Genomic DNA, 25,305 nt, shown 5'->3' on the forward strand with positions numbered 1-25,305 from the left:
TACACATACGTACACACACCAATAGATTACGAAGCCCTGAGACTAAATACAAAACCCCAATAGTGTGTATTATCATCCACAAGTATTAGTGTTGCATTCTCTCACGTGTCTCAGTGTTTTTATTATTCTTTTTTCGATCTTTTCCCTCAAGGCTACGGTTGGGTAAGGAGTACGTGGAGTCAGATGGTGTAAGTTTGACCTGTTATTAATGGGCTCACACTCACCTCATTCTCCTCCTCTCTTCGTCCTGTTCGTCCCCTGCAACTACACACTGACTTACATAAAACACTATATTTAATCTTGCTATACAGATAAAAACTAACAACGCGTCTCTTTAAAGTACCGTTTAGTGTTTCAAGCTGATAACTTTTGATAGACGAAGAATGTGTATGGAGTTTTGTTATATTTCCTTTTTTTTATTTATTTATTTTGGCATTCTGGGTTAAATAGTGTTGAATTTTGTCTCGTAATTGGAATTCGGAGTCGTGATAATATAAGACAGATAGACAGTGTTACACTACTGCATTACTGCATTTTAGTAATGAATGAAGGAATTAGTTAATTTTATCCATCATTTATGTTTAATCCATTTGTCTGTATAACACACACACACACACACACACACACACACACGTAAAAAAGGACAGCGGACGTGAAAATTGGTCAGTTCGCGCGCATTCCTCCACGCACCTTCCTTGGTTTCCTCCTTGCTTCGTTTCTTAGTAACCAACTGAAAGACAAACTTGCTAATTATATAAAGCAAACTACACGCACTTCTCGCATTCCTTACCAGCCAAGAATGTCAGTCATACATGAATGCTCATCACCTCTCTCTCTCTCTCTCTCTCTCTCTCTCTCTCTCTCTCTCTCTCTCTCTCTCTCTCTCTCTCTCTCTCTCTCATGGTCCGTAGACTAGAAAACAGGAGCTTGTTATCACCAAGACCTTACTCATGATAACCTAAAATAATTAATCTCTCTCTCTCTCTCTCTCTCTCTCTCTCTCTCTCTCTCTCTCTCTCTCTCTCTCTCTCTCTCTCTCTCTCTCTCACTCGTGAGCTGCAATTACCGTGATCTGATTTTAGATGTAATGATTTTTTTTGGCATCGTTTATTTTTTTTTTTCATATTTAATTATATCTCCTTTTAATAATTATATCGTTATTTGTTTAGTGGTTTTGATATGCAGCGCTTTATGCGGCGCCTCTCTCTCTCTCTCTCTCTCTCTCTCTCTCTCTCTCTCTCTCTCTCTCTCTCTCTCTCTCTCTCTCTCTCTCTCTCTCAAAACACAAATCACATGTAGTCCTCAGGGTTTCTTGCATCTTCTCTTAGTTTCTTGTGTTACATCATCGTGCACCAGCATTTCCACACACAAAACAAAGGCAGGACATGACGACAGCAGCAGTACGGGTCGTATTCTCAGCTTCGACTTATTGTTAATAGGCTGTAGTGGAAGTTATTAGAGTTAACAAGGTGTTTTCATGATTGTAGTGATAGTTTAACAAGGATTCCGCATGTTCTGTTGGGAAAAGATCCGTGAGAGTCCGATTAGTTAAGTTTCTGGTCGTTAAAAGTCGTACATATGAAAGAATACACTAGTGGGTAGGTAGATAAATAGATAAAATATAAATAGATAGATTAAATATAACTAAATAAATAAACATATAATAAAAGCACATTAGTGTAACACTTTACCAAATCTACTGCAATACACATGCTTGCGTTATAGAAATACATAAAAAAAGAAAGATGAGGAGCCTTTTTAACAGAATGATGAGTGACTGATACATTTACGGCACAGAATCATAAGCCGTCTGACATATTGATGAGTAACCGTTGCTTTAAAGGCGCCACCACATTGGGGTCACGTGGCGTCACCTATATGACAGAACAAGGCTGCCTGATTTGAACTTGGAGAAGAAGGACGAATCTTTTTGCCTGATGGAGGAATGTGTGGCGGCACCCAGATAGTCTTGGTGCGTCAACCTCCTTAAGTCTCGTTACGTAAATGCGTTTCATCGATTTAGATTCTATCAGACACCTGCACTGTCACAGAGAGAGAGAGATACACTGATTGGTTGATAGATATTTCGACGTCACACGTCTCAACAACGACAACGAGGACATTATGAGAGAGAGAGAGAGAGAGAGAGAGAGAGAGAGAGAGAGAGAGAGAGAGAGAGAGAGAGAGAGAGAGAGAGAGAGAGAGAGAGAGAGAGAGACCTACACAAAAAAAGAAAAGAAAAAGAAAGGGAGGGAGGGAGGAAGGGAGGAAGAAAGAAAAAAAGAAAAAAAAAGAAAGGAACAAAAACAAAGTAAGCAAAGACAAAACCACAATAGACATTTACGAGGCTATTTTGTGATAAGCTACAGCGAGAGAGAGAGAGAGAGAGAGAGAGAGAGAGAGAGAGAGAGAGAGAGAGAGAGAGAGAGAGAGAGAGAGTGTGCCAGGGGAAGCGTTGGGCAGTAAGGAGGACAGTAACCCGAGCCACCAGGTGATGGAATGATGCCATAAAGCGCAGCGCGAGGGGTGGGGCGGGAGTCACGGCGGCCTGTTTTATGAAGCTGAAGTGGATGCGAACAAAGGGAAAGGAGAGAGGGATGCGTTCTGGGGCCATGAAGCGATGAGGGAAAGACTCGGACACTATAAATAGATAAAAAAATAAAAGGTGTTTCACGCTCAGTCTGACTTAAAGATGAGCACATGCAAGATAAAGAGGAAATGTAAATATAGTTGATGATAAATGTATGAATGTGTAAAGACTTGAAAACTATAAATGATGAAAAACAAAAAAAGGGAGTTTCACGCTCGGCTGGACAGATACAAAGATATAAATAAAAGAAAAAAATATGAAGAATTGTAGATACTGATGTGTAAATAGTAGGTGAAGGCTCAGCTAGACTTAAAGATGAACACATGGAAGATAAAAAGAAAAATATAAAGACAGATACAGACGATGAACGAGTAAATAGATAATAAACAGTAAAGGCTCAGAAAGAAAAAAGTGAATATTAATGATGGATGTGGATGAGGATACAGACTGATTGGCAAACATATTGATAGAAGTACTCTGATAAAAGGCCGAAAGAGGAATAGGTATGCATCGTCAGTAACCTCAAAAAAGCATCTCATAATATGAAGATAAGATAAACACACACAAACACTAAGGGTAATACTCGTTTATAGAAAGACGTATGTTAGTTTATAAATAGATAGATACGGAGTTATATAATTCTGTACCCTAAACCAATTGATATTTCTTTTTTATTATCTGCCAACTGATGAAGATAATAACATCTCATTATATGAAGAAAAAAATACTATTGCACGCTAACTAAAGCTGAAGAAAATACCGTTGAAAATAGTAAAATAACTCATGACTTAAAGGATTAGTTATGCGAACTGACCTAGTTTTAAAAATACTTGAGTGTGCCAGAAAACAAGAAGGAAACTGAAAGAAAAATTTTATCTGCTGTTACAAATCGCGTGAGTATGACCTGAAACAAAAAGAAAACGTAATGTGTGTCAGAACCTGGAAGAAAATGGGAGAGAGAGAGAGAGAGAGAGAGAGAGAGAGAGAGAGAGAGAGAGAGAGAGAGAGAGAGAGAGAGAGAGAGAGAGAGAGAATATTTTTGAGACATGGTGAAATGTTAGAAGGATGCGCAGGTGTAGGAAGGTTTACATATGTGTCGTGTGTGTACTAACAGGTGTGTGTGTGTATGTGTATGTGTGTGCTGGTGATTATTTTCAGAGAGAGAGAGAGAGAGAGAGAGAGAGAGAGAGAGAGAGAAAGAGATCAAGTTCCCACGTAGCGTCTAGAGAAAATGCAAACGTGGATGATAAACTGTAACAAAATAAATTGTAAAATCTTTATAATGATGACACTCGTATAAACTCTAAATGTGCTGATGATGTCCGATGGTGATGAATGTGATGATTGCAACGTATGAGTAGTCATGATAATGATAATAATATGAAGAATATGAAAAAGTTAACAAAGTTGATGATGATGACGATGATGATGGACGAATAATGAAGATGATAAAACCAGATGAAGAGAAGGAGGAGGAAGAGGAGGTGGGGGAACAATAAGAAGAAGAAGAACGAGAAGAATAAGAACAATAAGAAAATTATGATGTAAAAAAGAAAAAAACAGAAAATAAAAAGAAAAGTCGGAAACCACTAATAAGGCCAAATCAAATAACACAACCATGAAATTTGATATCAGCACAGAACACTGCCTTCCTTGTGACTTACTGGACCAGAACGAGAACGTAAGTGTGCTGCCAAGGTCACACGAAGGAAGGGCGGATGTGAGCAGATTAACCCACGTGGCGAGAAGATTTAAAGGGAACTCAAGCGAGGCGCCAAAACACACCTGCGCACCTGAGCTTCACGTAGTGACGCAACTCCATCAGTGCAGTGACCCGGAGGAGGAAGCCTAACAGTGGGAATTGTATCACCCGTAGCATTTAACCTTCTGACTGTTACTTGTACGTGTTATTTTATTCCAGCAACCCCAGGCACTTTGACGTAAAATAAATTAATCTACAAGTACCAAACGGCTTTACTAGATATTCAGTGACACCCGTAGCATTAAAATTTTCACCTTTTCACTGCTAGTGGTATATGTCATTTTATTTCACCAACCTCAGGGAGTTTGACTCGTCACAAATTAAACCACAAACACTGAAAAGCTTTACTAGATATTCTATGGCACCTTTTGTTGCGAGTGTAGCCTTTCAAGATCCTCATATAAACTTACAGAAGAACATCAAGCTGAAAAGAAGCAATGGCAGTAAAGAGTTATCGTATCTAGAAGCACTTCGTTCCCTCACCAGGATTGTTTTTAAAGACTACAGTGATGATTGGTTGAGTTTTCATGGGTGTTTTTTTTTCCTTATTAGTGAGGCATGATCCTTGTTGAACCATTACTAGGATCACGAAAACACCCTTCAAGACCGTAATAATTGTTATCTCTATTAGTGATGTATGATCCTTGTTAAACTATCAATAGGAACACGAAAAACACCCTTGAAGACCATAACTTTTTTTTTCTCTCTTTCTCTTTGATGATCCAGAATCCTTATTAGACTGTTACTACAATCACTAAAATAACGTTGAAAACCCAACCAACTCCCGCTACAGCCTGTTAAACGTAATCAGCATGAAGCGCCGAAAGTTTGAGAATAAAGTCTAAGGTTGTAAGAGGAAGACATGAGCGCCATCTACAGAAAACATTAAAGGGATTACTCATAGAAAATATATCTCAAACCTGAGACTATGTGTGTGTGTATGTGTGTGTGTGTGTGTGTGTGTGTGTGTGTGTGTGTGTGTGTGTGTGCGCAAGTACTTCGGTCAAGATAAGGTTTCGAAATCTGTGACGTTATCGCTTTCTGCCAATGAGACTCGGGCTGATAACGTAACATCCATCACTCGTAAACACCACAAAAATAAGTATGAATGAGATGAAAACATAATTCATGACATCCCTTACAGAACCTGAAAGTTATAACATCTATTCCTGGAGAGAGAGAGAGAGAGAGAGAGAGAGAGAGAGAGAGAGAGAGAGAGAGAGAGAGAGAGAGAGAGAGAGAGAGAGAGAGAGAGAGAAGTTAGGCTAATGCTTCTCACTAGTCACTTCTCCCTCCAAACTGTTAGGCATTCATCATGTCTATTCATCAAGTCTATGGGTGTTTGATGCCTTCCTCTGAGCACAGCTGATGTACGGTAATGCACAGCAGCCGAGACGTAGAGGAAAGTCAGGCCAGTGCTGCGCCACACGGACCGTTGTAGGAAAATATTACGATGAAGGGAAATAGGAAGACAAAAGAGATATGATATTATGAACCTTGAAGGCACACATTCACGGAAAGGAAAGAGTAGAGAAGTAGGAAAAAAAATTAAACACTACTTAATATATCGTAGAGTGAGGGAAATGAATTTTCAAACACTTCCGCACTGCACCACCACTGCTTTCAAAAGGCTCTTGTTGAAGTTACGAAGATTTTTAAGGATGCTTTTAAGATTCTAATGACCGATTAATAACATCTACATTAGTAACAGGAGAAAAGTCTTGAAAACCCGGCTAATCATCTCTGTGGCCTTTGAAAACAGTCGGGGTGAGAGAGCAAAGCGTTTCTGAATACGAATACGGGTCTGAGAGGGAAGGATAGGCGCCCTGTAATGGTTCACTCCCCGCGGCCTTCGTGCTTTGTGACGCTGCATACATTTTCTCTTTCGTATGTACCTACTGCATGAGAGAGAGAGAGAGAGAGAGAGAGAGAGAGAGAGAGAGAGAGAGAGAGAGAGAGAGAGAGACGTGCAGTGAGTGGTCAGGGCAGGAGCTATATGGGGCACGGCTGGAGGTGGCACAGGGCAGCGTCTCACCCGTTGGCACAACACCAGAGGTACCCAAGAATACCCTTGTTTTTAACCCAGCCACCGGACCCCAACCCGGCTGTTTGCTCCCCCTGGCCAGCCAACAGCACCGTGCCCTCCTTCCCGCTGCTGTCACGCCTCTGGGAAACCACTGACCAGCGGAAAACCCGAGGCACGCTTTCCGCCAGTAGAGAGTGTACTTAAGTTTCCTAGTACACAGTAGCGCTGGTATAATGTTACGTAATGTTAATAATATTCCACGTAGAATAATATAATGTCACGGAGGATGGTTATGACTTATCTTTCTTTTGTACATAGAGAGGTGTACGTAAGTTTCCTAGTACACAGTGTTTCCGGTATGGTATGTTCACAGTGTTATCCGTAAAAACAGTGTGATGTCACGCAAGAGTGTAATGGTCTGTCCCTTTCTTTTCTAGGTAAAGAGGTGTACCTACATAAGTTTCCTAGTTCACAGTGGCTCTGGTGTAGCAGTATGTAATGGTCGTAATATTACAGGAAGAATATTGTAATGTCACGTGAAATGATTGTGGTCTATTCTTTTTTCACCTACGTAAGTTTTATCAATAGTTATTCTCCCATACGGTAAATTCTAGCAACCTAACATAACCTGACCTAATTTATCACTGGGAGTATTATATTGGGAAAACATCTGGAATATCCGTTGGAGAAATTTACCTTTGAGTGGGTAGGAAATTCTAGTTATCCGATCCCCTCTCACCTGTCTCACCTGTCTCTCATTGTAACTACCTGCCTAAGTCTTCCCGGAAAGGCAGACAGCCAAGCCGCAGTGCAATAGGGGCGGCATTGTACCTAATGTGTTCTGAGAAGAGAATGAGGCCAGGACAACAGGTGTGTGGGGGAAAGAGGATCAGTGCGCGGCGGCAGACACGACCCTTCCCTGTGTTGCCGGGGACCAGAATGTTGCGAAATTTAGTGATGCTTCCAAAATTAATGTTTAGCCTAACACATTTCATCCTAGCTCTACAAACTTACAGCAGTCCAGGAACCACCACAGCGAACACGAAACATGCGCACGAAAAATGACTGAAGCAAGAATGTACCAAGATTCCATAACGAGAAATGTCTGTATCTACATAAAAAAAAGCATGTACAGAACTTGAAAAAGACTATAAAGTTACAGCGGCACTGTATCCCTCCAGGCGCCCTCAGGTCAGGGTAACGTCACCCCTCCAGCACCTGATGCAGGACTCACTAGAGTTAGTCTAAGAAAAACGCCATCTATGAGAGCTCCACTCAGCCATTAGCTCTAATCTAGAGGAAAGGTTAGCTGCGTTAGGGAAGGTGGCTATCAAACAGCTACCAGGTAACAACGTTAGTCTCGCGGGCTGTGAGCAGGTGCGTGAAAGCAGAATTCAGGCTTCGAGGGTCAGCAAGAACACGTTACCTCGCGGCTCAGCCTCTCCGCTACTCGCTCCTTCACTCGATCTCTTCGATACCGACTTCGGGTCCCGTTGTAACCGGCCTCTATCTCCCCTCGCACCTTGGGCTGCGGGATAAACGGCCAAGTGATGCACCATCTCCGTCAGGCACCACCAGAGACGCCACGCCACTTGAGCGTGTTTCTCCGGCGACACGATAAGTTCCAGTCAACACGTCAGAAGTGACGTCATGTCGGCCGGCAGACTGTTCCCCGTCACGAGGAGGAGCAGCTGTCGGCCACCATGACGCTTGCTTCCTCCTCAGCAGACTGCCATGCACACACAAACACGCCCCTGTGATACCGCCCCCCTGGGCGTGGTTTGTTCATTATGGTTCTCGTGTTCGTCATAGATTATAATGAACAAATATGGCAGTGGTCAAGTGTATCGCTTGTGAAGTCACCTTGGAGTCCTTCGAATAAGAACAGGACACATTGATTTATTGTGTGTGTGTGTGTGTGTGTGTGTGTGTGTGTGTGTGTGTGTGTGTGTGTGTGTGTGTGTGTGTGTGTGTGTGTGTGTGTGTGTGTGTGTGTGTGTGTGTGTGTGTGTGTGTGTGTGTGTGTGTGTGTGTGTGGGTGGGTGTGTGTAAAAATTAACTGTAAAAACATACCTGATTAAACCATTGCATAAGCAGGCCAGCAAGAATGTAAACAAATAAACAATTCCTAGTAATGTGTTCATGTATAGTCACGCCACTGGCATTATATCCTACCATCAGTATATATCCCGCTGTCATGGAAGTGCACTCAGCTCATGCTTGCCGCTAACAGCTGCATCGCGGAGCACCAGAATGGGTTCCGAAAGGTCGGGCTCACTAGAATAGCACGGTGTTGGGAGCCTTTAAATTCTGGATTGCCCATCGACGCGTAAGGAAGGGTTACGTTACGGTTGCGAGTCCGTTTTCTTTGGACCTACGCCCACGGGGGTCCTCGTGTGTGCTTACTGTATTGACATTCAGAGGCCAGTTAGCACCAAGGTTAGTGGTCTTGATAACACGTCTTTTTTTTTATATTTATTTATTTTTTGTTTGTTTGTTTGTTTTTCTTTCAAGAAACTAAACTCCTGAAAATCTGGATAATATTTTTTTACTTATCGTAATCTAGTATAATTTTATGTGAGTGATGTTTACTTTTCATAATCTGGCGTATTTTTTTTTTTTTTCGTGTAAGAGAGTTTCTGGCCAAGGGCAACAAAAAGACAGCAACATGAAAGGCCACATGCCAGTCTCAAAAGTGAATTGTACAAAAGAATAATATTACGAGAAGTGTATTTCTGTTGCTTCATTGTCCTAATTCCCCTTAAGTACCTTTAATGAAAATCTAGTTGTTTGTGTGCGATGCATCTGAGCACATGAAAGTTTCGCTACGCATTGGTTTGCTTGTAACATGACGTGAAGGTGCTCGAGCTGCTGTGCTGAGGCGACTTCCAGATGTCTCGGTGATATAATCTGCCTGCTGTCATCATCACTGCTGCTTATACGAGTATGTACGTACTAAAATATAATTTGTGTGTGTGTGTGTGTGTGTGTGTGTGTGTGTGTGTGTGTGTGTGTGTGTGTGTGTGTGTGTGTGTGTGTGTGTGTGTGTGTGTGTCCTGTGATATACTGCAAGGTACAAATTATGTTCGGGAATTGGTGGGGAGTAAAATTAACCAGCATGCAAGGGAAGTGTGCGGCAGTGGCGTGGCCGGAACCAAGGTGAAACACAGCGGTGATGCAGCGCAAGACGTGTTTGGCTGCAACGCGATACACCTGACACGGACCACGCCGCGCAGGTCAGCGTCATTCTGTGACGTACCTACTGAAACAACACACACGCCATGTTGCCTCAACCTTTTTCTTCTCATCGGCTGACTACGTACACACCCTCCCGGCCAAGATGCTCGCCTCCCGCAGGCCAGCAGGATGGGGAGGCTGCCAAGCCAAGACCATGGTAAAAATAATTGTAAAATGTTGCAGCAAATTTTAAAACTTGCATTAATTCCACAAAGCAGAGGAAAAGTATGACTAGTGTTACCCTGGTTTTCATTTTTCTAAGGCAGTTTGATTTTTGTTACAGGAAGTTAAGACAAACAGCAGATAAAGGAAAAGAGAATAAACACAGGCTTCTTTCTCTTTTGTGTGTAGGTAGCGGCGGTCTGAAGCTGCTCTTTCGCTTTTTTTCTTTTTTTATCGCGCATACGTGCATTGAACTGGACGTAGCTGAATTTCATTAGTGTGACACAAAAGCTATTTACGTCGTGCAATGGAGAGTGAGAAACCGAGCGGGTACTTCAGGTGGGGAGAGTGCGCGCCTCTCCCTCGCCCCGGGGACACTGGGGGAGAGTACAGTTTTGGAGGCGAAGGGTATCCAGTTTCATGTCCTCGATAAGAAAAAAGTCGCTGCAAAAATTCACATTCTTTCATTTTTTACCTCACACGCCTGAGAAATATTTACTTCACAGCGTGGGTGATTGAGGAGAAAGGGAAGAGCAGGAAATAGGGTGTGTTGATGGGAGTGAAGGCGGCGGTGGGGAGGAGGAAAGGGTGGGAGTGATGGGAGGAACTGCGGTGTAAGAGGGAGTGAAGGTATAAGGGCGTCAGGACAGTAGGAGGTGAGGGTGAAGGGAGTGAGGAGAGCGGAGGGTGAGGATGATGGGGAGACGAGAGCGATAAGGAAGCAGTGACGTCACATACCTTATCTAATACCCCATTGACGAGAGGGGAGGAGCCGCCGTCCCTGTCGCCGGAGGAATCCACTCGCCTCCTGCTAGGGGAATCCCGACGGCAGCGCGCTGGGGAATCCAAGCGGCTCTTGGCGGGGGAGTCTTTGCCCACGGACACTGGCGAGCTGACGCGGCCGCTGCTGGGAGAATCGAGGCGGAGGGTGGTGGGGGAGTCCGTTCGGTCACTGAGGGAGGAGGCGTCGGTACGTTTGCGGGTTGAGAGGATAGACGAGGTGTCCAGAGCCCGTTGAGCTACCTCGCTCGAGTACCCGCTGCCGTCACTGCCCTCCCCCTCGTCATCTTGCCGAGCCACGCCGTTGGTCACGTTGTGGTTGGTGTCATACTTCCGACACAGTTCCGTCACCGAGGGCCGCCTCCCCTCCGCTCCTTCGTATTTGGTGGTGCTGCTACTGCTGCTGCTCCCATCGCGACTCTCCCTCAGAATGTTCTCAGTGGAGGTCTTATGAGCGGAGGGGGAGCGAGAGGAAGTATCAGTAGAAAGGGCAGCACCGCGACGGCGGGTCACGCTGCTATCACGCCCAGATGTGAGGCGACTCGAAGCAGAAGAGTAGTCACGAGAAGAGGTGAGGCTCTCCCGTCCCGCCAGCAAGCCCAGGCCGTTCTCCCTAGCCGGGGTGCGCGTCTCGAAGGCTCGGATGCGGTCAGTTATCCTCACCTTCTCCGCGTCGCCGTTCTGACTAGTGAGGTCGTTCTCCTCCGTTTTGTCCTTGTGGAGGGATTCCCAGCGGTAGTTGCTGGCGTAGGAGGAAGGCGTCGCCCCGAAGTGGCTCGTGTCGTAAGAGTTACCATTGACATAGTCGACAGAGCGATCTCGCGAGGTGAAGCGCGATCCATACCCGGAGTCTCGCGAGGCAGATGAATCTCGTAAATATCGCGAAGTGTAGCGAGAAGTTGACGATGACGACGACGGCGATGACGTCTCCAGGTGTGAGTCGGAGCTGATCCTCGAGTAGGCAGGCCTCGCCGGGGACTGGCGCAGGCTGCGGCTGCTACGATACGTGTCGGACGACGCCGAGTAGGAGGGTCGCGGCGGAAGTGAATATTTGCTGCTTGAGTAATTGCTGTACCCACCGTAAGTACTGCTGGAGTAGGTGCTTCCATAGGTACTGGTGGTGCTGTACGGGGTGCGATCGAGGGAGGTGGTGCGTCCTAAATAGGAGGACGAGGACGGACTTCGGTAAGAACTGTAGGTGGAGTACCTGGTGCCCACGGAGGGCGAGGATGGCGGCACGGGCATGGTTCCTACAACATCACTTGCACTGTCTCACTTTGCCGAAATCTGTCTCACTGTGCACCAGCCACACTACTGTGGAGTGGTGCCCACACTCGCTCACTGTGACACTGTGGCACCTGCCTTGCACTGGCACCCTGCGCGCCCACCAACTGCCAGGAGCCTTACTTGCGCCGTGACCCGTCGGGTCAGGGGTTCCCTGGAGGGCTATAGTCAGGCTCGTAAAGGGTGGCGGAAGGTCACCCGTGGGTGGTTTCTTGGCGAATTCATCTTTGTGAGGCAAGGCAGGGCAGGTGTTGAGCCTCGGTGTGGCGCAGCAGCAGCGGCGGCGGTGGGGAGGGAAGTGGGCCAGCGGGGGCGGGGCAGCACCAGTGTCCGCCAGCAGAAGAGGGAGCAGCACCAACCGGAGCCTCCGCTTGCCAGCTCTATATTTAGTGAGCCGGCCGCGTCGCCCAGTCACTATACACCCAGCACGCCTGAAACACAAGCAAGCACAGCGTGAGCACGCGTCGCCACACGTTAACACACAAATACAAATAAAACGATATGACATTCCCGTGGGAAGAAACAGTGATGCGGGATGCACATGATAGAAGGTTGTTGTTTGTCACTTTCCTCGCCAGATCAACATCTCTCCCCCACCTCCCTCACTGCCTGCCACGCCATCCCCTCCCAGCCACCTCCCTCACCATCCAGTTCCTTCACTAACCTCCTCACTACCCACTTCCCTCCACCACCCACCACCTCCTTGCCACGTCCATCTCATCTGCGTTACTGCTTTTTCATAACCCTCCTCCGTTATTGCCTCCTTCACTGTTCTTCCCAACTAACCCCTCCTATCGTCTTTTTCCTTCATCTGAACTGGAACACTTCCTTCATCACGCTCCATCCTCTGACAATCCCATACAAGTACTTCATGACCTCACTCTGCCCTAAAACGTCAATGCATTACAAAATTTTCTGTCGCTGAAATATACAAATATAAAAGGAATCCAGACCAGCGTGCCAGGTGACTAACGAAGGTGACGCTGGGTGAACAAAGGGAAACGCAGGTGGCCTTGAGCTCCAAACTTTCACCAGCTTCAGGCGAATTTACGGAGGAAAATTATCAGATGTTATATGCTCGTGTAGTTCCTTAAGGATAATGTGAATCGGCACAGCCTTGGTCGTAAAAGACGTTGCTTGACAAATTGGAATGACTTGCAATTTTCCCCCGTAAAGATTCATATCACAAATTAAACGACTTATCTGGCTTGTCAAAATTTCTTTCCTACTATTCATATCATCGATGTAGTAGAAACTTATGTGGCTTGTTAAAATGCCTTCCTGTCTGAACGTGTGCTCGACTCTTACACCCAGTGACCGGTGACACATCGTACTACACGTAGAAGAAAAAAGAAGGTAGAAGAAAAAAGGTAAACAATGAAAAACCCCTGGGCTGATATTAATACACCTGAGAAATATCTTTTCCAGGTGTAGAATCTTATCGTGACAGAAGGCTGAGAATCTTATCGTAACAGAACATCGCATATTTAATTTTGTAAACAAATGAAAATGTTTACTTGTTAACGAAAACCTTTGGCTGATATTATTATTATTATCATTATTATTATTATTATTAGTAGAAGTAGTAGTAGTAGCAGTATCATTAAAAATTCCCTAATGAATTTTACCGAGTAGAAAACCGTAACACTTATCCAGAAACTCGATTTGATTATGTGGGTAAAAATGAAAACGTTCACCTGATAATGGAAAACCTCATGGCGATATTATTATTATCATCAAACGACCATTCCTTGAAGAACCTCGTCGTGTAGAAAAGCAGAACACACTCAGAAACTCGTAGATAATATTATGAAAGTAGAAATTAAAATGTTTACCTTATAATCTTATATATCGCGCGTCACAGATTGGAGTGAAGGTGACCAGCGGGACGCCACGGAGCTGCTGGTCATGTATGCTAATAAGGCTGTCACCGCAAAACGTGGCCGCGGTTCATCAGTCCAGAGGTAAATGTATTAAAGAGTCACTTGAAGCTTAAAAAGGTTACTAAGAGACGCATCTATATATAGAGGCACAATATCGTGTTTCAGAAATAAAAAAATAATAGTGTAGCGTCGATACGTGTTGTTGGCAGTGCAGTGGGCCAGTTTGCAGTATTCAGGGTGGCGGTGCCCTAACTATGGATCCCCAGCCCCTGTTTGCTGGGCGAAGGTCGATTGTTGGTGGTCGTAACTCCTGAGCTATTGAGCAGGGACAGAAATAGAATAGAGGAAGGATGGACGTGTAGCGCTGCTGGTTATTTTTAGCTTCACATGATCAATATGTAAGTTATTCTGGATGCTGGACCCCGCCTTCCTATTTGCTCCCCCGCTTCAAATCCACTTGGCCTTCACCTTTACCGGCCTGCGTCTTTATCACACACAGTCAGCCTCGCAAAGGTCAGTGGGTCTGGTGGTTGTTCTTCCTTTGTGTTCCTCTGTGTAGGAATTAGTCAAAACACGACCCATTGATAATATTCATTGCAGTTTCAGACTTTAAGATCAGAGAGTTTAATCGTCAACATCTGCTGGTCTTTAAAGCAGCCCAGAAATCTTAAATAAAACCGCGTACAATGACCACATCATTTCTTAGCCTGAAAATTTATACCGCGACGCATCAGAAGATATTTTAAGTTACTTTTAACAACGAAAACGAAGACTGCCAGAGGGGCCAAATGCTAATAAAAAAAATCTCATTCTTGTAGCGTGAACCAGCAAACTTAATAAACAAAAGACTAGTGGGAACAGGGGTTTGTAAACTATAAATAAACTATGCAACACGGAAGAGGCGATGGTATTAGCGATTCAGAGGAAAACACGCGCTATGTAACTGGAGAGCTGCTGATTTCCTCGCACCATCATTATAAACCCATGCTTCACAGACTTCTTTTCCCTTCGGTCTTTGTGTCTTAGTGGCCAGGGTGCAGGTCGTCGTCCTGATAGCCTGATAGCCGCCTTTTCCTTTCCCTCCCTCCCCACTCCTTACAACCACCTGCATGTCAGTCATGAAATTTCAATCTTTGCTGCGGTTTCTCTTCTCCCCGACGTGATGTTAAAATGCGCCACACGTAATTAAAAATGTGCTTTCTCTCTCTCTCTCTCTCTCTCTCTCTCTCTCTCTCTCTCTCTCTCTCTCTCTCTCTCTCTCTCTCTCTCTCTCTCTCTCTCTCTCTCTCTCTCAATCTATCTAGCTATCTCTTAGAATGATCCACACGTAATTATAAGTGCTCTCTCTCTCTCTCTCTCTCTCTCTCTCTCTCTCTCTCTCTCTCTCTCTCTCTCTCTCTCTCTCTCTCTCTCTCTCTCTCTCTCTCTCTCTCTCTCTCACCACACACACACACACACACACACACACACACACACAGTTTCCAGCGGCACGGTAATGCAGTGTCAGCGGGAAAGATCATCACACAAGCTCGTTATAAGCAGCTGGTGCAATTCTGAATCTTCACTCCACTTTTTTTACTTACCACCTCCCAACTCTCTCTCCCCACCACCACCACCACCACCACCACCAACCCGCCTTTAAAGAGTTCCACGCGAAATTAAAAGGGCCTTGAACTCAAACGCTTTCTCGCACGGCTTTCAGGCAGTGTGGGCGGGAAGATAAAGATGATCGACACAGGAAGGACCAACCAATCAGCCAGAGTCACGAACCAGCGGAACGTTTTTTAGTGTCTTTTATCATACGTATGAGCGGTGAAGGGAGAAATTACGCGGCACCGTTTAAAAAGGCAGCTTGCGGGGGGGGTATCAATCTCCCGCTGCATTTTTAGCGCTTCTGACTGCCGTTGTGGCGGGATTTCTCGTCAGCTTTAGTTAAATGGCCTGGTGTGAGTTTAGATGTGCAGTATTTAAAGGGCAGCTTGCGATAGTGGAAAAAGTTGTCGCCTTCTTGTTGTGCTTCAGCCATTGTAAAAATTAAGTTGTGAGTGGAATTAACTCAGTAATCAGATCGTTAGTGTCCAGTCAAGAGGAAATTTTATAAAAGACAAGATGAATTTGTGGATGGGGATGACAGGTGGGAATAGCTACGTTAATACAGGGAGAGATGGCTTCTTGCACCAACCCCTTTCTCTCTCTCTCTCTCTCTCTCTCTCTCTCTCTCTCTCTCTCTCTCTCTCTCTCTCTCTCTCTCTCTCTCTCTCTGTTATGATCTTGTTTACGTAATTTGCCATTTACGAAATATTTTTGTGCAAGTTCACAGTAAAATTTTGAAAGACCACAGATAGCTGGAGGAGTAATATATATTTTGGCTCACCGAAATTCCTCTAGGGTCACTCCAATGAAGGTCCAAGTGCCAAGCTATCATCGCCAGAGGATCAGAAGTATAATTTGTGTCTGCAGCGCCGTGTGACCCAAATGTTCCACCGCCACAAACTAGTCAATCAAATCAGTATTCTCGTCTCACGGTCAATAACTCCACTTACGAGTAACGTGAAGCCAAGACGTGCAGATGCTTGGCTTCAATTTGTCGTCCTGAAATAGCTTCTTTTTACACATCACTGAGCTGCGCCGTTACTGATAATGCTTCACTTTTTTCTCCCTCTTTTTCCTTCTTTTCTCTTCCTCTCTCTCTCTCTTTCTTCTTCTTCCTGGTATATAGCAATGACAGTCTTTACTCTTTTTTTTCTTGTTCCCGAAACGTTATGTCATTCTCTCTCTCTCTCTCTCTCTCTCTCTCTCTCTCTCTCTCTCTCTCTCTCTCTCTCTCTCTCTCTCTCTCTCTCTCTCTCTCTCTCTCTCTCTCATCACGAGCATAGTTTCCATTTTCCTTCTATTTCGCTTTCATTTCAAAACACTACAGACTGCAAGAAATAGTTACAATCCAATTTCTCTCTCTCTCTCTCTCTCTCTCTCTCTCTCTCTCTCTCTCTCTCTCTCTCTCTCTCTCTCTCTCTCTCTCTCTCTCTCTCTCTCTCTCTCTCTCTCTCTTCCTCGTTTAACTACCCTTTGTGTCAGTCTAAGAATACCGTGAAAGACGAGAGAGTCTTGAACGCGTCATGACTGCTGCCGGAAATACTGCTAAGCTATTGAACGAGGAAAAACTGCGCCTCTATTCTGTCTAAGTCAATCTCGCTAAGTCTCCCCCTCCATTGCCACCGCCCATTCTTCTCCGCTCTTTACACGCCTATAAACCTTCCCCAACCGCAGATCAGAAGAGCGTGTGTTGGTATATATTACATAGCCCTTCACTACTTCAATTGTATCTCCTACGTGTGCTCTTCTTAAAACTTGCTTCCTCCTCCTCCTCATCATCATCTTCTTCATTCTTGCCTTTCTAATACGTGATTATGTCGTCCTTCACTTTACTCAGTGGATATTTCAACATTGTATTATTATTCTCCTTCTTCAGTTTGCTTCCTCATCGTCTTCATTCTTTTCCTTTCTCATGAATTAATACGGTTTTATTTCCTTCCTGCTTTTCACTCCTTTCTCTTCTTCCTCTTATCCGCTCTCTCTCTCTCTCTCTCTCTCTCTCTCTCTCTCTCTCTCTCTCTCTCTCTCTCTCTCTCTCTCACAAACACTGCTTTCCCTTCATTTATTTTCCTTACCCCCTTTCCTCCCTTACTTTCCCTCATAAACATTCTTTCTTTCCCCTGTTCTTTGCTTTCCCTTTCTCATAATTTTCCTTCTCATAGATACTCCTTTTTTTCCCCTCCCACAAACAATCCCCTTTCTTTTTTCCCTACTTACCCTCCACTTTCACTCTTTCCCTCATCGTCCTCTTCTTTTCCCTTCTCCTTTCTAACATCCTTACTGTTTTCCTCCTTGCATGCAATTTCCTTGTTTTCCCCTTTCCCTCCCTCAAACGATCTTGCTTATTCATCATCCTCACTCTTTTCGTCCTTTACAAACACTACTCTCTCTCTCTCTCTCTCTCTCTCTCTCTCTCTCTCTCTCTCTCTCTCTCTCTCTCTCTCTCTCTCTCTCTCTCTCTCTCTCCCCCACATAAGCACGCCCTCCTAAACTATCATACCAGGAAACCTTACCAGAGAACGAGGGGAGGTGAAGAAACACTCGAGCTGACAAGAGTTACCTCATTCACTCATTCACTCACTCGCCACTCACTCACAATACCCCCCTCATACTTACACCTTCCCTCTTCCACTCAACACCAATCTTTCTGTATACTCTCCGGCTTCCCTATTTCATATTCTCATCCACTCTAAGCTATACTCAACTTCCGCTTACTTCCAACAGCTGAAGTCGTTCAAGTTTCCCTCCTTTCTTTCTTACATTTACGTTGTTGGGGGGAAAAATGGAAAGAAAGGAAGGAAAAACTTTTTTCGACTTCGTAATCTTATTCTCTCGGACACCATGAACTTTCAGAAAACTTCACACTTTTCAGTAAATTATAGGATAGGGGAAAATGTTGTTACACGTACCTACACACACACAACAAATAGTTAAGATCTTCCCACGTACACACTAATAACTGTAATTCCAGAAATGAATTGGTCAACTTTTTTCTTTCTCTGACGTTTAGAGAGCAGCAAGTTGAGCGTTCTCTCTCTCTCTCTCTCTCTCTCTCTCTCTCTCTCTCTCTCTCTCTCTCTCTCTCTCTCTCTCTCTCTCTCTCTCTCTCGTGTCTTTGGCCAGTTTTCTTCACACACACACACACACACACACACACACACACACACACACACACACACACACACACACACACACACACACACACACACACACAAGAAAAATCATCTTCCATTGCATCACACCACGAACTTTTCGGACACACTATTTTTTTTTTTCAGTAAAATAAGGAAAATAAAATAAACATTATACACATGCTACATACATAAGGAATTATTAAGCAAAGTAAGAAAATGCATGATGAAACTGACTTGCCAAACACATGTTAAAGTCAAGTTAAGATTTCCCAAAGTCAGTCAGTCAGTCAGCAAAAGACAAACATATTGACATCATTTCGCTAAGAGTCGGTCAGTCAGTCAGCCAGTCAGTCAGTCAGTTAATTAAGTAAATCAGACAGTCAGTTATCAGAAGACAAACACACGTGACATCATTTTGCGAAGAGTCAGTCACCCAGCCAGTCAATCAGCCAGTCAGTAAGTCAGTCAGTCATCATAAGACAAACACTCTGGTGTCATTGACCTTAACACGTCTCGCCAGCAGTCAATCCGTCACTGAACGATGAGCTAAACGTCACCGCAGACAGACAGACACGTAGCAGAAGTAGGTCACCGTGTGTGTGTGTGTGTGTGTGTGTGTGTGTGTGTGTGTGTGTGTGTGTGTGTGTGTGTGTGTGTGTGTGTGTGTGTGTGTGTGTGTGTGTGTGTATGCTTCTAAAAGCCGACACGACTGCTACATGCATATCTACATAATGCGGCACGATTTCAAAGGACATATTTTTAGAGAGAGAGAGAGAGAGAGAGAGAGAGAGAGAGAGAGAGAGAGAGAGAGAGAGAGAGAGAGAGAGAGAGAGAGAGAGAGAGAGAGAGAGAGAGAGAGAGAGAGAGAGAGAACGATACACAAAAATTTAATCGCGATTCTACAAGCGAAGAAAAGAATGAAGGAAAAAAGGAAAGAATTAAAACAATAATACGGAACGAAAAAGAAAACCACCACCACCACCACCAAAAACAAAAACAACAACAACAACAACAACAACAACAACGACAGCCACAACAAAACACGGCAACAAAAAAAGAAAATGCATACTTACTACATACATACATACACATGCACACAATACAAGAATGATAATGAATTTGGTGATCATGACGCATATAGAAGAACAAAAGAAAAGATGAGTAAGAACGTGAAGAAGAGGAGAAGAAGGAAGAGGAGGAGGAGGAGGAGGAGGAGGAGGAGGAGGAGGAGGAGGAGGAGGAGGAGGAAGGAAAGACTCAAGACGCAAACAAAGACCCCAATCAATACCACGCGCGTGACACTAGCCCCTGAGACTCATCTTTGACCTTGACCTTCCATGACTCATCCTCGACCCTTTATGATTCGACCTTGACCTCGCATGATTCATCTCTGACCTCTCATGACTCATCCTCGACCCTTTATGATTCGTCCTTGACCTCGCATGATTCATCTCTGACCTCTCATGACTCATCCTTGGCCCTGACTCATCCTCGGTTGTGACTTATTCTTGACCTTATGATTTATTTTTAGTCTTGACTCATCCTTGATCTCTTACGACTCATCCTTGACCTGTTATTACTCGTCCTTCATCTCTAATTACTCACCTTTGACCTCGCATGACTTCCTTTTGACCCCGACTCATCCTTGTCTTTGACCTCTCCAAAACTCCCGTCTAACCTCTCGTAATTCACCCTTCACCCTTTGTAATTAATCTTTAACCTCTCATGACTCATCCTTGACTACCCCAGCCGTGACTCACCCTGACCTATCATGACGCCTTCTTATTTGTTTTATTTATCTCTGTAAGTCAGCATGGCAGGCAACCTTCAACCTTTTCTCCTCTTTCTCTCTTTTTTTTTCTTGTTTTGTTTTACCCAGCTGACCTTGACACAGAATTCTCTTTGCTTCGTTTGCCATCCTCGTTCGCTCTTTCCCTTTCCTCCCTTTTTTTTTTCACTTTTTCTCCTTGCCCCAGTCTCCCTCCCCCTTGCCAAGAATACGCCACGGCCTCACCCTCTAATTTCATACGTGATGAGCGAAACGGACGGACGGACGCTGAGGGAAGCCCGAGACAAGTTTTTAAGGGATGGGGTGTGGGAACTGAGAGGCTTGGTGAGGAGATGGCGTGAGGTGAAACTGAGATAGGATTTGCTGAGGAACACGTGGAATGCAGTTTTAAAAAGTAAGAAGAAAGACACACGTTTCCTCTTTCTTTACTTTAAGGAATGTTGTAAGGGGGGACTGCACTGGGTGGCCAAGGAAAGGTGCGGGATGTGTTTTGTTTGATTTGGTGAGAGACACGTGGAATACAATTTTTAAAGGTAAGGAACAAGGACATGGACACTCTCTCTCTCTCTCTCTCTCTCTCTCTCTCTCTCTCTCTCTCTCTCTCTCTCTCTCTCTCTCTCTGTGTGTGTGTGTGTGTGTGTGTGTGTGTGTGTGTGTGTGTGTGTGTGTGTGTGTGTGTGTGTGTGTGTGTTTACGTAACTTCACAAGGGAGTTTGATGGGATAAGGAAACGTAGAATGCAGTTTTTACAGGCAAGGAGATAAGATAAGGATATCTAAGGAGACCAAATAAAATAAATGCGTAAATAGATAACTGAATAAATAAAACAAAGACAATTTCTGAACTTATGCAAAACAAAAATTTAATCAAAGAGGGCAAGTAACTACAGATGAATTTTAACCTTTTCAATACACACACACGCAAAAAAAAAAATATCATTATGAACTTCAAAATAATCTTCTTGCGATATTCAGAATTAATTTAAACTGGCGCCACAGTACTGGAGTGATTAAAGGGCAGGATGGGAAGCGCGGGAGGACAAAAGGGATTTTTTTCACGCTGTCTCGCTCTCTCTTAAGGAATTTTGTTAAGGAACGGTGTGAAACTCGCTTAAAGGAATCCTGTGAGTGGCGGGCGGAATGCAGTTTTAAAGGCAGGATGAAGGAAGCAGCGTTGCGCGGCGGTGAAGGACGAGAGGTGCTGCTTTCTCTTAATTGAGGTGTGTGATAAGACAGAGAAGAGGATGTGACGTATTGTTTAAGAGATTTTGTGAGGGGCGAGTGGTATGCAAATTAAAAGAGGGGTGAAAAACGGTACATACAGTGAAAAACAAGATAGGGCAGTAATTTTTTTCTTTTCTTTTTTCTATCTCTATTTTTTTAAGTCCTCTCAAAAGACGATATAGAGTACCGTTAAGAGGATTTTGTGGTATGTAGTTCTAAAAGACGACGTGGAAAACGGTGTACAGTGGTGTAAAACAAGGGGGTACTTTTTTTTTTTTATAAGGTTTGTCATAGAGAGAGGTGAGGTGCAGGTCATTGTTAACGGGATTTTGTGAGAGTCTCGTGGAATGCAGTTTTAAAAGGGAAAGTGAAAAACGGAGCTGGTGGTGAAAAACGAGATGGTGTAAGATACTGTTAAAGGATTTCATGAGGGGCTTGTGGAATGCAGTTTTAAAAGGCAAGGTAAAAAATAGTGCTGGTGGTGAAAAACGAGATGGGATACTTTTTTTTTTTTCTTTTTTTTAAGATTTGTCATAGGGAAAGATGTAGAATAGTGTTAAAGGGATTTTGTGACGTATTGGTATGCTTTTAAAAGAAGTGTTAAAAGAAAAGTGAAAAAATGCTACACGATAGGGAAAGAAAGAGTAAAGATATATTTTTTTCTTTTCTTTCTTTTTTTTTTATAGTGCCACGTGGAATGCAGTTTTAAAAGGCAAGGTGAAAAGTGGTAAGCGGTGGTGAAGGACAAGAGGAGGTTTTTTTCTTTTTTTTTTTTTTTTTTCAAGGAATGCTGTAGGGGCGCAGTGGACGGGACGGCTTAAAGGTCAGACCGAGGGAGGTTTGATGCGGGAAAGATACGAAGACCCCGAGAACGTACTGTACCCCGGGTATCGGAAAGTGATTACTGAAGGAAAGGTTGAGGAAACGATGGGAATAAGTACTTCGTTCGGACTAAGATTTTTAAAGTTCGAGGAAAACATGGAAAGAAATAACTAGTTTAGAATATAATTTAAGAACTAAAATTGTTGACTTAAATAATCTTATCTTTTTTTTTTCTTGTGTAAATTGGCTTCATTTGTTTCCGCTGTAATTCTGGAAAGACAACGTCATATACACTGATAACGATAACGCATTGAGGTGGATTTTACCTGGAATCACATGCCAAACTACATTTATATTTAGAGTTTACGTTCGGCCCACAAAACTTCATTATCATAAATAAACAATAAATGCGTGCTTCAGTACTTTATCCCACACGATCGCCCGCTTGAGCACTGCACGAGCACACACACACACACACACACACACACACACACACACACACACACATCAGGAATGTCGACAGGAAAGGAGATAAGGATGTGGTACAAAAAAAGTGTTTTCCAAATAAAGCAACAATGGAATGCATTAACACAGGAAAAGGTTTGTACTAACGTTATAAAGAAAAGGAAAAAGATATAAGGAAAGAAGGAAAAGAAGAATAACTTGACATTAGAATACAGTATATTATAACCGAGACTCATCCTGTGAAAAAAAGAAATAGATAACACACACACACACACACACACACACACACACACACACACACACACACGTCATTTGTCCCTCTACCAAACAACAAAGCACTGCAGACTATCACAACGTCAGTATACACGGTCAGCATTAAAGCCCTTTAGGAAATTACCAATATACTGCCACATACAATAATAACTGTACAGCTCAATAAGGCAACAAGCACATTAATAGTTTTCCTTCAATCCACCTTTGACATACCAAAAAAAAAAAAAAAATCTATTCATCTATTTATCTTTTCTTTTTTTTTTTTTAAGAAGTCAAAACAGATCCAACGGAAACCATTGAGGTGAAAAAAGTAGCTAAATGAAGTGATAGGCCCCTAAAGAAAACAGTTACCATGTTTTCTAAGCCTATCAGCAGATCAGATGGTGTAAGACTGAGAGAAAAACGCAAAACACAGTTGAAGTATATACACCAGGATACTCGCGACTCCCGGCCACGCTGTACCTGTAACGGCGGTGTAGAGTCCCGTGTAGTGGAAGTGAATGACGCTGTGTGAAGGCATTTGATGACACGTAATTGTGAAATGAGCGCGGTGGTTCAGTAATTGTAGGTAGTAAAGGTTTAACTGGTGGATGTATACAATGGAGATTAAGGCTTTATCTCTCTCTCTCTCTCTCTCTCTCTCTCTCTCTCTCTCTCTCTCTCTCTCTCTCTCTCTCTCTCTGCTGCATTACGTCACCACATATTCAGTGACTTCTTTTCCTCTCCTCTCTTTTTTTTCTTTCTCTCTTTTTATCCACTTTATCGCATCCAATCGCCCTTAATCTCCTCGTTCTCGGAAATGCGCCACAAAGCCGAACATTCCCGAGCGTCTAGTGGTGGTGGTGGTGGTGGTGGTGGTGGTGGTTTCTCTGTGTGTGTGTGTGTGTGTGTGTGTGTGTGTGTGTGTGTGTGTGTGTGTGTGTGCGGACTTTTAGGTAATAGTAAGGGAGGAGAAAGGGTAACAACACAAGTAAACACACACACACACACACACACACACACACACACACACACACACACACACACACACACACACACACACACAGCACTTTCACCTGATAACCTCCCAACAGCCACGCCACGCCCGTCCCCGTGGCACCTCCGCCCTTGCCATCCCCCGAGGGTATAACCAAGCCCCGGCTGGATTTCTATTCCTACCTGAGCACGCACACACACACACATACACACACACACGAACAAAAGTGGTAGTAGTAGTAGTAGTAGTGGTAGTAGTAGTAGTTGTAGTAGTAGTTATTGTTGTTATTATTGTTGTTGTTGTTGTTGTTGTTGTTGTTGTTATTGTTGTTGTTATTGTTGTTATAGTAGCAGTGGTAATCGTAGTAGTAATAGCAGTAGTAGTATAGCAGCAGCAACAATCACACACGCAGTCAGTCCTCTCACACCAGCAAACAAATAAACAAATCAACCAAACCAATACTCTCTAAATAATTCCCCCTAAACTCAGATCAATACCACACCTATTCATTTTTTTACACGGAAACGTCAAGACAGTAACTTCTTCTGGTGGCGAGACACTGCGGGTATTTACCTCCTGGGACACCTGCTGCTAGCTCAGGTAAAGGGCTGGGCTTCTCCCCACACTGGTTGATATTTGGGTGGTGACGTCTGTAAATGTCGCCCTGACTCTACTCTTCAAGCCCAGGGACAGTTTAGGGTCAAGGTAACGACACCAGAGAAGAACACAAATGGCAATGAATTTATTAATCCTAACTTAACGTAACCTATTGTAACCTAATCTAACTTAACCTGACCTTCACTCCTGAACCCCAGGGACAGTTTAGGGATCAGTAACGACACCAGAAGGAAACACAAAGGAGGAACTAACAGCAACGAATCAGTTAACCTTAACTTAATATAACCTAACCTAATCTAACCTTACGTTCACTTTCACCAAAGGAACAGCTTGGGGTCAGGGTAATTATGCCACAAAGGAACACAAAGGAGGAACTAATTGTAGGAAATCTGTTAACCCAAACCTAACCTAACCCGGCTAACCTAACATAACCTTCACTCTTCAACCCCAGGGACAGTTTGGGATCAGAGTAACGACACCACAAGGGAACACAAAAGAAGGACTCACTGTAGCAGATCTGTTGACCTTGACCTAACATAACCAAAATTAACGTAACCTTCACTTGACAACTTACATACACTAGCTTTTCTAGCTTAAGAAACACACGTTGGATAGTAAAGATGAGAGAGAGAGAGAGAGAGAGAGAGAGAGAGAGAGAGAGAGAGAGAGAGAGAGAGAGAGAGAGAGAG

General features: G+C 43.8%; 2 protein-coding genes across 6 annotated transcripts in view; one reads left to right on the top strand and one right to left on the bottom strand.

The window, feature by feature from the left end:
* Nucleotides 1-25,305, bottom strand: part of LOC135114096 (ubiquitin carboxyl-terminal hydrolase 2-like) — a 70,650-nt gene that overhangs the window by 29,198 nt on the left and 16,147 nt on the right. For 4 of the 5 annotated variants that reach the window (XM_064029790.1, XM_064029793.1, XM_064029792.1 and 1 more), the window contains exons 2-3: nt 10,516-12,272; nt 7,805-7,906 (exon numbers count right to left, since the gene is read on the bottom strand). In XM_064029790.1, the coding sequence (XP_063885860.1) occupies nt 7,805-7,906; nt 10,516-11,802 (1,389 nt within the window). In that variant the 5' untranslated portion in view covers nt 11,803-12,272. The remainder of the gene's footprint in view (nt 1-7,804; nt 7,907-10,515; nt 12,273-25,305) is intronic. The other variant, XM_064029794.1, reaches the window with a different exon arrangement.
* LOC135114097 (protein fem-1 homolog B-like) overlaps nt 1-25,305 on the top strand; it is a 64,716-nt gene that overhangs the window by 2,302 nt on the left and 37,109 nt on the right. The window lies entirely within an intron of this gene.

Source organism: Scylla paramamosain, chromosome 27 (assembly GCF_035594125.1).
Source record: "Scylla paramamosain isolate STU-SP2022 chromosome 27, ASM3559412v1, whole genome shotgun sequence".
Taxonomy (NCBI): domain Eukaryota; kingdom Metazoa; phylum Arthropoda; class Malacostraca; order Decapoda; family Portunidae; genus Scylla; species Scylla paramamosain.